This window comes from Rhamphochromis sp. 'chilingali' (genome assembly GCF_963969265.1).
Source record: "Rhamphochromis sp. 'chilingali' genome assembly, chromosome: 9".
In the NCBI taxonomy this organism is placed as follows: domain Eukaryota; kingdom Metazoa; phylum Chordata; class Actinopteri; order Cichliformes; family Cichlidae; genus Rhamphochromis; species Rhamphochromis sp. 'chilingali'.
The window spans coordinates 12,797,537-12,810,128 of NC_137936.1; the positions used below are offsets into that span (position 1 = coordinate 12,797,537).

The 12,592-nt window shown below is 41.0% G+C and overlaps 2 protein-coding genes across 3 annotated transcripts; one reads left to right on the forward strand and one right to left on the reverse strand.

The window, feature by feature from the left end:
• Positions 1–709: 709 nt before the first annotated feature.
• On the reverse strand, positions 710–6,603 carry nop56 (NOP56 ribonucleoprotein homolog). Its single transcript, XM_080891099.1, has 12 exons — positions 6,481–6,603; positions 5,723–5,812; positions 5,524–5,638; positions 5,024–5,188; positions 4,620–4,818; positions 3,744–3,931; positions 3,235–3,386; positions 2,938–3,038; positions 2,231–2,379; positions 1,900–2,021; positions 1,499–1,618; positions 710–1,250 (listed from the first exon to the last, which is right to left on the reverse strand). The coding sequence occupies exons 1-12, from the start codon at positions 6,481–6,483 to the stop codon at positions 939–941; spliced, it is 1,716 nt and encodes a 571-aa protein (XP_080747225.1). The 5' UTR covers positions 6,484–6,603; the 3' UTR covers positions 710–938.
• Positions 5,722–12,569, forward strand: mlnl (motilin-like). 2 transcript variants are annotated; one of them, XM_080891104.1, is made up of 6 exons: positions 5,722–5,861; positions 9,132–9,309; positions 9,722–9,853; positions 11,891–11,992; positions 12,213–12,318; positions 12,456–12,569. In XM_080891104.1, the coding sequence occupies exons 3-6, from the start codon at positions 9,740–9,742 to the stop codon at positions 12,461–12,463; spliced, it is 330 nt and encodes a 109-aa protein (XP_080747230.1). In that variant the 5' UTR covers positions 5,722–5,861; positions 9,132–9,309; positions 9,722–9,739; the 3' UTR covers positions 12,464–12,569. The 2 variants fall into 2 exon arrangements, with proteins under 2 accessions (XP_080747230.1, XP_080747231.1); XM_080891105.1 differs by having other exon boundaries at positions 9,728–9,853; positions 12,456–12,565.
• Positions 12,570–12,592: the final 23 nt, after the last annotated feature.

The following is a 12,592-nucleotide window of genomic DNA, read 5'->3' on the forward strand; positions in this document are numbered from 1 at the left end:
TGTAATCAAACAATGTTGCTCAGGGCTAACATTTAACAGGAAGTATGGGTATCGGCACCGTTTGAAGCAGTTCAGCAGAAACTAAGCATTTTTGTTCCTTGTTAAATAGATTACTGATCTTACAACACAGTGGCCACACTCTGTTTTGACTTTCAGCAACTTTGAAAGTCCACAACGGTTTTGCCACTGTCCAGACCTGCACTTACAAAAGTGCACCCTGTATAAATACACACTGCAGTTGTTTCAGACCTAAAAATTTAATATGCTGAAGATCTATAGACAAGAGTAAATCAGATTTTCTTCTTGCATTAAGTTATGATTAAGCTTCAGTTAGCCTCTGCACATAATTGCCAAAAACTAGCCTTTCAGAAAGTCTGTGCAGGCATGACTATTTTAGTTATGTCAACAGTCCACACGAAAATATGTGGACTAGCCTCGATGAGCAGTGGTGTATTGAAATGTGCCTGCCTCCTCTCCATACCGATGAGGACATTCAGTACAGTGACTTTTAAATGCCAACTTATATAATCAAGGTCATGTGTGCCAGGTGAACCGACTGGACGGGGTATGTTACAGTAGTACATGACTACTTTTTTTTGGAAAGCTTCCCAATGATGGTTTTCAGGAAATATTACCTGTTAACAGTGATGCTGCTCCCCCACCCCCCCCCCCCCCCCCCAAAAAAAATGTTTTTAACAAAAACAAAAAATCTTGAGAGGCAATTTATTTTCAGAAGTGCAGGTAAATTCTACCGACTCCAAGGCACAGTTATAAGCATTCATTAGCAAAATAACCTGCATTCATACAAAAATAAGAGACAGTACAACAAAGCTACTGATATACTAGACATACAGTTAACGCCCTTATGTAGGGGTTATCTGAATTAAAGCAAAAACTGTACACAAAAATAAGAATTTTATTGTCCACACATCCATTCTTTACTCTGCAGCATCTTTTTTCTTCTTTTTCTTTTTCTTTTCAGTCACGGGTGTTTCTGGGGTTTCCTCTGGCTGTGTGTCCATAGCATCAGTTTTTCGCTTCTTTTTCTTTGCAGGAGTCTCAGTTTCCTCAGCTCCATCCTCGGCATCTGGAGCTTCCTCCGACTCTGCTTTTCGTTTCTTTTTCTTCTTGGCTGAAGTCTCTTCTCCATTTTCTCCAGAGGGGGCCTCCTCTGCCTGTGCCTCCATCTCCTCAGCTGCTTGTTTCTTCTTTTTCTTCTTAAGAGTGTTGTCCTCTTCTCCATTCTCCACCTTCAGACAATAAATAAATAAATAAATTTAAATATCAGAAACACTCTTTTCAATGCTTGGAAGCCTGAAAGCCCAATGGCTGTGATACAGCTTTAATGTACGACTCTCTTCAGTGATCAAGCCCATTGATTAGGACCAGCCAATGGTTCGGAGTCTTCTTATATGGCATGCCGTACACTGAGAAGAGACCATGTTTGGGTCCCATCTCAAATCATAACATGCCAAGGCCACAGAAAAACAACACTTACCTCTGCGTCACCGTTAGCGTCTCCATTTTCTCCAAGTTCTTGTAACTTCTTTTCACGCTTCTTACGTTTCTTTTCCTTCTTCTCTAGTTTGCGTTTGATCTCAGCTGCAACATCAGTAGCCTAAGATGAGGAGAGAGAGAAAAAAAAAAACCCCACGACAAATTCAGTTAAATCAGGGTAAAACAATGAGATTTTCCCCAGAGGTCCAGGGGCTGCATCAGGCTCATTAAATCAGCTTTTACCCTCACTGAGATGTCAGGGAAAGATGTCTCATCACTTACAGCATACAGAGATTGAAAGAATCAAAGATACTTTTGAAATGTCTTACAGGAACTTGATTCTCCATTTGTTAGGCCTTTGACAAGACATTTAAAAATCAATAATAAAAATCTCAAGCTAACCTCTTTGAGAGCCTCTTTCATGACATCCACATTTTTCCGTGGTACATCGCCGGTCTCATAGAAAGACAGCCGCTCTTCTACCTGTTCACGCAGCTTGTCACCAAACACGCTTGTGGGCAACTCTGTAAGAGAGCGAGAAAACTTCAGCTTAATCAACAAGCAGCGGATTATACTTGACTAATCAGCGTCCCTAAAAGACATGTGGCTCTGCTCAGGAGAAAGCTTCTCAACACCAACCCTAAGGCTGAATACTGTTGACGAAAAATATGAGCATCACTGCAATGATGCCACATGTATGTAAGCCGATGCAGGCGTGTGGTGGGTCACTCACCTGAGAAGCAGTCGATACGTGAGGCGATCGTGCACTTGTTTGCCAAATATCTGGAGATGCGGCCTTTGTTTTTGGCAGCGGCACGGCCGATGAAAGTCGAGTGGAAAATGAGGCCGTACTTGGGGGTGTTTCCACGCGTTTTCAGGGCTCTGTGAAAATACAGCTGCTTTCATAATCAGGATGAACGGCAGGTGTGAAATGTTACCTTTTCACAGTCTATTGGTCAAAGTCTATACACAGCAGTTAACCGGACTTGAAATACGCAGGTTTAACATGCAGTTTATCAGGAAGGACAACTACCAGTGACATGAGGTTCAGCCACATCCAAATGGCAGTACACACATTAACATATAGAACTAATATGCCAGCAACTTAACAGCTCCCTCTTGTGGACAACATTAAAATATGCACATTGGAAGGCACTTAAAAGAACACGTTTCATACGACTTAACTTTGCAGCTACGTGGACGCTATCGCTAGAATTTAGTTTTAGACACTGTTGATGGTAACTTCAAACATTCTGTACTGTTAGCCAAATTTCTACCTCTGTGCTGTGAGTGGGTGCTCAGACTTTGGGTGTGCATTTGGGCGAGCAGGATCACTCCAGAGGAGACTGGGTCTTCTCCAGTCACCCAGCTCTGCTCCAGCCCAGCCCTGCCATCACTGCAGCCACTTTTTTCCCCAGCAGGGAGGGGGTGCCCCAGTACCTGAACAGGGCCTTCTCTGCTCCCAAGATCTGAACCGTGGATGCTGGATACTTGGCGAGGTTGGTCAGACTGCCGGCGTGGGAGATCAGACGTGCTCCAACCTGGAGATAAGACAATCTGTTATGGCCCCCTTAAGCAAAAAAAAATAAATCACAATTTTGACACTGGATGCACAACACAGTATGAGGACCATCAGCACCGAATACATTTTTCATCACACTGGCTCAGTGGATTGACAGATTTTGGTATAACATCATTGGTCCGTGTGTCGGGGTTAAAAATAAAACTTCGACTCACCACTTCTCCAATCAAGGCTGCCAGGTTTGGAGCCACTTGGCTCATCTTAGACCGCAGATACTCCTGCAGCTCCAGCCGGTAGGCAGCCAGAGACACGACACGACTCGAAAACCTCTCGATGTTAATCAGGTCAATGGGAGATATATCCATACCTGAAGACCAAACCAGAGGATGATCAGCATTATATTTTTAGCAGGTGCTGCATTTGTGACATTTAAACCAGTACATGGCATGAAACGTGAGATTGTTTCTCCCGACAGGATCCGCAGTGAGGATGCATGCCTTCACTACAGGTTTATGAGAGAACTACTCTACCCCCCTGTGTTAGACACCAAGGACACTTGTAGTCCAGAGTGGGCAAAAAAGGGGCACAATGTGGAGTATGTGGATGAGCCAGAGTCAAGCTGGCATAAATTAACTTTGGATATGGATGAAATTAACTTTGACCCAAGCGGGATGTGTATTTGTGAAATTATGCAGCACATACTCTGAATGTGTGGTGTACTCACCCATAGAGGAGCGTGATGCATCCAGGATGGCCTGAGCCTTGGCACTGTCCATCACCACCTCCTCTAAACTTTCTAGGTTCTCCTCTGACAACTCCTTCCTGTTTCCAATGAGCTGAGCCAGGCGGCAGTACATCGAGTTGTCGGACACAATTTTGATGAGCTCCGGAAAGTGGTAGCCATACCATTCACTGTAGATAAACAAGAGGGTGTTAAAACTTTGAGTGCAGGATTTTTGGACTAAACATTTAAATGCTGAACTACCCATTAAGATGGCACAAAGTTCAAGACTGCTGGAAAAATATCCCTTTCAAAATTACAGCTTCTCCTTCTCTTTAGATATCCAATTCTATTCACAGAGTCCTGTATCGGTAGGAAAAGCCTGGAGCTTTTAAGACTTGAATGCTAAAACTGACAATAACTGATGCCTAAATGTTCTAGATGATCTTGCACTCTGACAGTTTGCACCAGGATATTTCACACCAAAATGAATGCATGCGCCACAACACCCCAAACAGCTACAAGATGCTGAGCTAGTAAATATACACGATGTTCCACCCAACAGTGTTGCCTCACCAGATAACAGCTGGCAGAACAGAAGTGTTGGGAGTAACTGATGTACCTCCTGTTTCTATACAGTCAGCACTCTGAGGTGTGCTGTCTGTGGTAAGCATTAGGAGGACGCCCCAAAATGTGCGATACCCCGAACTACAAAAAGCCTGATGCAAATCTGTCAACAGAAAAGCCACAAAACTAGAGGTTGACATTAAAAAGAGTGAAAGATTAACAGCATGAAAGTTTAACATGTTCCCTAAACTGTTTAATTTTATGCAAAAACCAGTTAACCAGTCCTTTTACTGTGTGATGAAAATTTCCTACCGAACACGCATGGAGAAGGTGTTGATGTCTTTGTCCAGCTGATCCAACAGAGCAATGGACTGGATGATCATGTTATCTACCCTGTTGACATTAAACTTGACTTTAGCTCTGGAGTAGCTGTGGCCAAGACCCAACTGTGCCTTGGAGGCAGCCAGGGCAGTCAGACCTTTCACCAGAGAGTGGAAGTGCAGACGCAAACCTGACGGGACAGGACAGATTGAGAAGGTTTGCTGAGTGTTAAGAAGAACACCAACAGAAAAGTGCAGGTCCAACGGCTGTTCAGATTTTCAGTATGAACCTTCACAAGTTTCAGGATCACAAGCTCACATCACAACAGTCCACATTATTTTATAAACAGTATCGTTTTGCATATTTCGAAATAACTCTCAGGTAAAAATTCTCACCTCGCGTGATCTCAGCCACCACCCCTCCAGTTTGGATTGAACTGCTAAGTTCTTCTTGTAACGCTGCTCCAATCTTGCCATCAGAAACCCCCAACACTGATTTTTTCTTCCCAGACTGGGGCAGATTGGTCTCTAGGAACAGCTTCAGGTCAGCATGAACTACACCTGCAAGGGATGGAAGAGTTATATCTGTAGACATGTGGTTGAGATGGAAAGCCATCTATAAACTGCAACATGGACTATTGTGATATTATTATATTAAAGCCCGATAATTTGCCATCTCAGAACAAATTGGATATATAATTAAAGTAGTCTCATTAACAATTATTACAGATAAAAGAACAAATCAAAATCTGTCCATGTCTTTCCTCAGGTGTTCAGGGTTGATATGAAACTGTCAGCACAATAACTCAGTGGATTGACAGATTATAAAAACATCATTACAGCTGAGAACTTTTCCACACAAGATTTTTAAAGAGAAAAATGATAATCATACATACCTTCAGAGATGGCGTTCATGTTCTCCAGGGCAGCCTGGGCCGACTTAAAGGGGAAGAAGGCGGCTAAGCTCACCATGCTATTAAACTTTCCGAGGCTCAGCACGCTCGCCTCCACCTGACACAAAAGCACAATTATCAGTGCTCTGCTGAAAGAGCACACAAAACAGATAGTACACAGGAGTTAGGGAAGGGGACGCACCTGGGGCAGCAGCATGCCGATCTCCTCCACTTCTTTGACGGCGAATAGCGCATAGCCCGCCGCGTGCTCGAACAACACGTGCAGCAACACCTGGGGAAGGTGATCGTGCACAATCGAGTTAGACGACAGATGTCAACAGGTAACACTTGCAGCCAGCAAAAACAGGAAGGTGTTTCTAAAACTACGTTCAGATCAAGTGTTTATTAGTCCCCACGTGCTGACCAGCGAGACACAAGCTAACTTCACTTTCGACTAATTCCTAAGCTAAGATTGCAATTTTAGGCATAAATGTGCAGTAGCTTTTTCAAAAGTGTTTTTCTACTTCAGGTTTAGTTACCATTGCTTCGTCGTAACTTTCACACGTAACCACGTTGCAGTCTCGATGAACCCACGTGTCGACCTAGGCCCGCGAATAACGTGCTTGCTAAGAGCTAGCTTGTGCTAACACGGCCCCTAGAAAAGTACAATACCTGCTACAGCACTGTCAATATAACAGTGCTTCTGGTACGACTGCGACTAACACAGCTGGACACATCATTAGTCACTTTAAGTCTTTAAAGTAAGATATTTTTCCAGCTAATGTCAGCACTAGCGGAACTGCTCCCCAAATGTCGGAGGGCCTTTAGCTCGACAGAAATGAACTAAATCTAACTAGACATTTGTACTCTTAAAACCCAACTAACTGCAAAGAAACTTAAAGTGCATAGTTTAATGAACAATTTGCAGTCATGCCAAAATATCCAACCCGCTCAGCTTACCATGATTGGAAAATCTCCGCGGCAGCACGCAGTTCGTGTCTGCTATGCTGCTTCACCTCAGCAAAAAGACTGCGTCCAAGCGTTTCAGCAAACTGCAGCGCCGCCCCAAATCCCGCGGTAGCAGCTTTGACATCGCGAGACCCGACCGAGAAAGCTTCAATTTGCTTCCTTTCCCCAATTTCCTATGCTGAAGAAAAAAAACATTAAAATATAAGGTTCTAAATATCTATTACGGAAGCGTAGAGCTACGGAAGCGTAGAGCTGCCACCCAGGCCAAAGAAAAATACAAGTGTATCACGTACGTTATAACGTGAAAAGTTTATTGTTCTAACAAGATACTTTTCCTGTTTGTACAATATACATTGTACGAACGTGATAATTATGTATATTGTAATAACGTGATATTATGTTGTTCAAACGTGAAAAGTATATTGTACAAACATGATAGTATATTGTACCTGGGTCGTGCCTGGGTGGCAGCTCTACGCTTCCGTAATCTATAGCCAGGGACTGTAGTTTAAAAAATACAGACTACCACATCGGCAGACTACCACAATTGATTCCAAATCTTACAATTAATATGCGATTTTGAAGTCCAGTTCAGTTTTAATTAAAGGCGCTTAACAAAAGCATTACATTAGCTTTTTAGGAGTTACAGCAATTTTTTTATACAGTGTCCCCCCGGGTTAAAAACTAACTGTACAAAGTAGCATCATTTTAAATAAGATTTATTTATTTTTAATTGAAGGAAAATCCTATCCTGAAGTCTGTAAACCATAAATATCACCAAATGCTTTTTTCTTCCTTGAGATGCTCTGTTATGCTGGCACTCTTGCCACTTTGGTTGCTGCTTGTGTGTGGGTCTTTCTGGATTCAGATTTGTGTTTAATTACTTAAAAATGCTATATTAGGTTGGGATCAGATAAATAGGCAATTGAAGAATATCCCATTTCATTGCCATGGCTCACCAGTTGCTTTTGCATTATCCCTTGGGTCATTATATATTTGCACTGTGAAGTGTTGACTAATCAGTTTTGCAGTATTTGGCTGAATATGAACAGAATACCACCCTGTGCACTTCAGAATTACGTCTTTAATAATCATTAGGTATTTCTCTCCATATTTTTCTCTTCTTGTCATTGTGGTATAATTAGTCAACATTTACAACACTTACTCAACTTTGCAGGTTCTTTATATGTTTAATGGCATTGTTCTTGAGTGTACCTAGTGGTTTGCACCTTATTTTTATCCATGAACAGCTCTCTTGATCGTAGACTTGTTACAATGACATGGTTACCAAATCTAACCAAGTCAAGTGTTTTTGTGAATGTTTTTTTAACTCCTTCAGTTGCATCAACATTTCTTTGGACCTCTCATTGAGATTAACTGTCAAAAGCACTTGAATTAACGCCAAATGTTTCCAGCTGCTTTATTTGTCATGAAACAAGGGAGCAGAAAATTGCTTGTTAGGGACCTGTCCAGTTACCTTTGATCCTTTGAAAATGGGGGACTTTAGATATCAATGACTGTAATTCCTAAAAAGTTAATGCAATGCACCCCCTGAATTTGCTGGTCCCCCCACAGTGTCCCCCCACCTCAATTCTCGGAGAGTGAGTCTTAAGCTGCTTCTGCTCAGCTCTGCTGAGAATCATTAGTTATGGTTGGAATCAATCAATCAATCAATCAATCAATCAATCAATCAATCAATCAATCAATCAATCAAGAGTCCAAGAGTAAAAACATGGCATTGGAAGTGAGATTTTCCCCCTTTAAAGGGAAAATCCCAAATTCAGTACCCAGTGAGTGATGTCTTGAAACATTTGCTGTGGTTTTTGATTCTGTACGCCAAAGTTTAAAATGTAGATTTGAAAATATACAGCATGGTTTATTTTAAACTGTTTATACATATTCTTTACTAGTATTATAATATAAAGGTTATACAATTTCCATAATTTATCCCAAAGACTCTAAATCTCTAAATGTTACTTTAAAATACATACTCTAGGTGTTAGAAAAATGTAAGAGTCATAGTGTGTGTCATAGTGCTGGTGTTATATAAAGTGCTAGAGAAGGCATACAGAGCTTCATCTATGCATTTAAAATGTAATAAACCACATAGAACAATAGCAATGCCTGTAATAAACACTCTTGCTGAGTATTCTGACAACAAAATAAAAATAAATTGCAGTAACATTTCGCCATCGTGCAGGAAATAAGTCATGAGGTTTCCAAGGCACAGATGCATGTGGTTCTGTATGTGCACAAACACAAATTAGTAGCAGGTCATAAATGTCAGAATGTGTTAGATAATTACTTGGAGCCAAGGATATATGACTGACTTCTTTGAATAGACTGTCGAAATTGTTTCTATATTTAACTCAGTGCCTCAAACGAAAGTCACATAAAAATTGAGATTTACTTCTCAGTTTGCAGTTTGTCTTTTGTAGGATGTGTTATATACATACATGAGTTAATTCTACTTCCTGAAATGAGTAAAAATAAATGATTAAATGACTACTTAGATATTTTAAAAACTCTGCACAGTATACATTCATCTTATAATTTATACATACCAGTGAAGATTAGGTGAGCATACTAACCTAATAAAAAAAATTGAGCCAACCGTTCCTGAGCAATATTTGTGTTTCCAGGACTATGCTTGAAGGAGCTTGTTGAGGAGCGGATGTGAGGGAGGACAGTGAAAAGCTTAGGGATCAGGAGAGGGCTTGATATAAAGGCTGACAGCGACAAGCTGACACTCAGACCACTGGAGCTCTGCTCATTTTAAAGCACACTTCCTCAAGCAACTAACCAACGCTGACACAGCACGTGAGTAACTCCTGGCTTCTTGTGCTCCTGTCTCTCTCTGCCTCTAGGTCTTTCTCGTTTGTCTTTCTCTTTGATGTTCTGTTTTCATCTACTCACATTTGTGCACAGACCTGTCTTGCTGGTTGTAAATATGACTCCAACCTCTTATCTATCTCTTATCTATCTTGCTCCTGGAGGAGTTTGTTGTTCTACCCCCCCCCCCCCCAGTCTTCTCCCTCCCTATCTCTAATGTATTTCCCAAATTCTGTATTACATAAGCATGAGATTCCTTGTGTTTCTTTGTCCGCTCTTGGTTACGTGCTGCATGTCATGTCAGATGTCGACCACAGCAAAATAGAGCCCCTTGGCCACCTTCAGACTGTATTGTGTGTGAACTTTCTGCTCTGTATATACCAATGTGTATGTTTCTAAGGGACAGAGAAAATTGAGCATGCGTGGAGCAGTTGCTGGTTGTGTGGTGCTGGTGTGCCTGATGGCGCTGCTGGTTCAGAGGACGGAGGGACACATCACGTTCTTTAGCCCAAAAGAGTTGATGCTGATGAAGGTAAGCAGCATGTGTGCACAGCTAGGGCTAAATTAGAGCTGAAAGAATTGGTCAATCCAGACCACAAAATCAGTCATGATTTTCAGTCATGAATCAGCTGTTTAGCTCATTGGTGTATGATCCCAAACTTTTCTGAAGGTTAGGATTAGTTCCTTTTACATACTGGTAAACTGATTACTACTGTTCCTGAAAAACCAAAAGGCTCTGTGAAATAACTGAAAATATTGTGGAATATTGCCTACAGACTTTTTAATGTAGCAAATAAAGAATTGGCCTATTAAGTTTTTGTTGTTGTTTTTTTCCCTAGCAAATAACACAGTAAGTACAGTCTATTTATGTAATGAGCTTGCAAAGAAAAGCGTCTGGACTTCTTTAAGTTACTTGAAGACGTTTCACTTCTCATCCGAGAAGCTTCTTCAGTTCTAAGGTCAAATGGTGGAGAGTCCCAGATATAAACCTAGTGGGAGTGACCCCCCACAGAGGGACAAAAGGACCCCCTGATGATCCTCTAATCGCCTGAGCCAAGGTGTGAACCCACACCCAGTTTCACACCTTGGCTCAGGCGATTAGAGGATCATCAGGGGGTCCTTTTGTCCCTCTGTGGGGGGTCACTCCCACTAGGTTTATATCTGGGACTCTCCACCATTTGACCTTAGAACTGAAGAAGCTTCTCGGATGAGAAGTGAAACGTCTTCAAGTAACTTAAAGAAGTCCAGACGCTTTTCTTTGCAAGCTCCTTTGACTACGATGACCTGGATGACTGAGAACCTTCACAGACATATTTATGTAATGCTTTTTAGTGACAAGAGTCACAAAGGATGAACAACATTTAAAAGTTAAAATTAAAATCAATGGAGAAGCATATTAAAACAGAATAAAAATAGATAAAAGCATAAATAACTAAAGAATGTCAACAAAAGGCCTCACTAAACAGAAAAGGTTTTACCTGTTTTTAAAGGACTCCACAGAGTTGGATAAACAGAGCTGGAGTGGTAAACTCTTCAAGAGCTTTAGTGCCACAGGCTGAAAGGCTGTGTCTCTTCCTAGTCTTTAGTCTAGTATGGGGACCAACTGGTAGAGCTTGTGAGTGAAAACAGCAAGCAGAAGGGTGTTTAACAAGAAGTTGCATGTAAGTGTGGGAATTTTAAAACAAATTCTCGACTCAACTGGAAGCCAACATAAAGAGAATAAAATTCGGGTAATGCAAATTCGCTTGCAGATGTGAAAGCGATGATTTATCTAACCCGGTAAATAAGGTGTTACAATAATCTAGGTGTGGTGACACAAATGCATGAACAATTTTCTCTAGTTCAAAGGTGTGGACCATACTTTGCGATTTAGAAATGCTCCTTAAGTGAAAGTAACAGGAATGTGAGATAGATTTTATGTGTGACTCAAAGTCTGAGGAGTCGAATGTTACACCATGATAACGAACACTGGTCTACGCAGATGAGCGAAAGGAAGCAATCACTTGACTGATTCTTGAATGTATTTCAAGAAGAGCCATAATCATGGCCTCAGTCTTGTTAGTTTAAAACAAGGCAATTACCGAAGCCACTGACTAATCTGTGATGAACAGTCAGCTACAGTGGACATCTGAATATCATTAGCATAGAAATGATACAAATTCCAGAAAAAAATTGAATCAAAGATTGATGCATGCTAAAGGAAGGATGGAAAAGGAAAATAATCATGGATCCAGAATTGCACCTTGTGGAATCTCACACGGTAGAGAAACAGTCCAAGTGGAGAATTTGCTCACTCACTGAGCTTATGTATAGTTTATGGCATCACTTTACTGCATTTTGACTGTCATTTTTCACTCTTTTCTAGAATTTTTCAGTTTTGTAGTTCTTGACCCTCAGGAAAGATATAAAACAAAATTTAGATTGAAATGAACTGCGATTTGTTTCACAAGATGAATAAAGGTTATTTTAAACTGTGACTTAAAGACAGAAGACAAAGCTTCTTAAGAAATAAAAAAAAAGCAGCTTGTCTCATTTTGTTCATCTATGCGTGCATGTGTCCGTGCTGCAGGAGCGAGAAGGGAGAAAGGACATGGAGCCTCGATCAGAGGATGGCCAGTTTGAAGAAGTCACCCTCCAACAGGTTCCTCAGACAGAACGTGGTGGAAATCCTGTGAGTGCTTGCGCACACAGACAAACAAATTGCCTTCACAACTAGTGTAATATTTTCAATCCAGTCACAGTTAAAACACTTTTTTAATTCAACATAAGGCATTATGTTTACGTTTTATTTAACCTTTATTTATACGGGTAGTCCAATTGAGACTCAGTGTCTCATTTATAAGCGAGACCTGTTTCAGACATTAACACTTATGTGTGCATATTCTGCCCAGGAGAAGACCGTGGAGATTTCTGTCCGTCTTTCACCAAAACAGCTGGATCACGTGACTCCAGTGCTCGAAGAGATCATCCATGAAATAACCCAGGGGCGTCAGAAAGGTATTTGATTGGTGCAAGATAATTGGTGATAAGTCACATTTTTGAAAAAGCCACAATATGATCTTATCTAAAGAACCTTAATACATGCATGCAAATCTTTGTTAATCATAATGTTCTCTCACTGTCTGTCTCTGCAGCAAAGTAACAAGGCTGATAGCATGAGGGAATGAACGCTGTATAAATTCTTCGAAAAGCACAGAATGATTGTGTCTTACTGAATTAATCAATAAAGGGAAGTGATTGTGTCACTCATTCTAGTTTGCGCTGTAATTTC

What these genes read in the sequence shown, in the direction of transcription:
- mlnl (XM_080891104.1), top strand. Translation starts at nt 9,740, where the DNA reads ATGCGTGGAGCAGTTGCTGGTTGTGTGGTGCTGGTGTGCCTGATGGCG. An exon ending in AAGAGTTGATGCTGATGAAG is followed by an intron (nt 9,854 to 11,890) that starts GTAAGCAGCATG and finishes TCCGTGCTGCAG; the next exon opens with GAGCGAGAAGGGAGAAAGGA. An exon ending in CAGAACGTGGTGGAAATCCT is followed by an intron (nt 11,993 to 12,212) that starts GTGAGTGCTTGC and finishes TATTCTGCCCAG; the next exon opens with GAGAAGACCGTGGAGATTTC.
- nop56 (XM_080891099.1), bottom strand. An exon ending in ACCTTCTCCATGCGTGTTCG is followed by an intron (nt 3,932 to 4,619) that starts GTAGGAAATTTT and finishes GTTTATCTACAG; the next exon opens with TGAATGGTATGGCTACCACT. An exon ending in GCAGAGAAGGCCCTGTTCAG is followed by an intron (nt 2,380 to 2,937) that starts GTACTGGGGCAC and finishes GTATTTTCACAG; the next exon opens with AGCCCTGAAAACGCGTGGAA.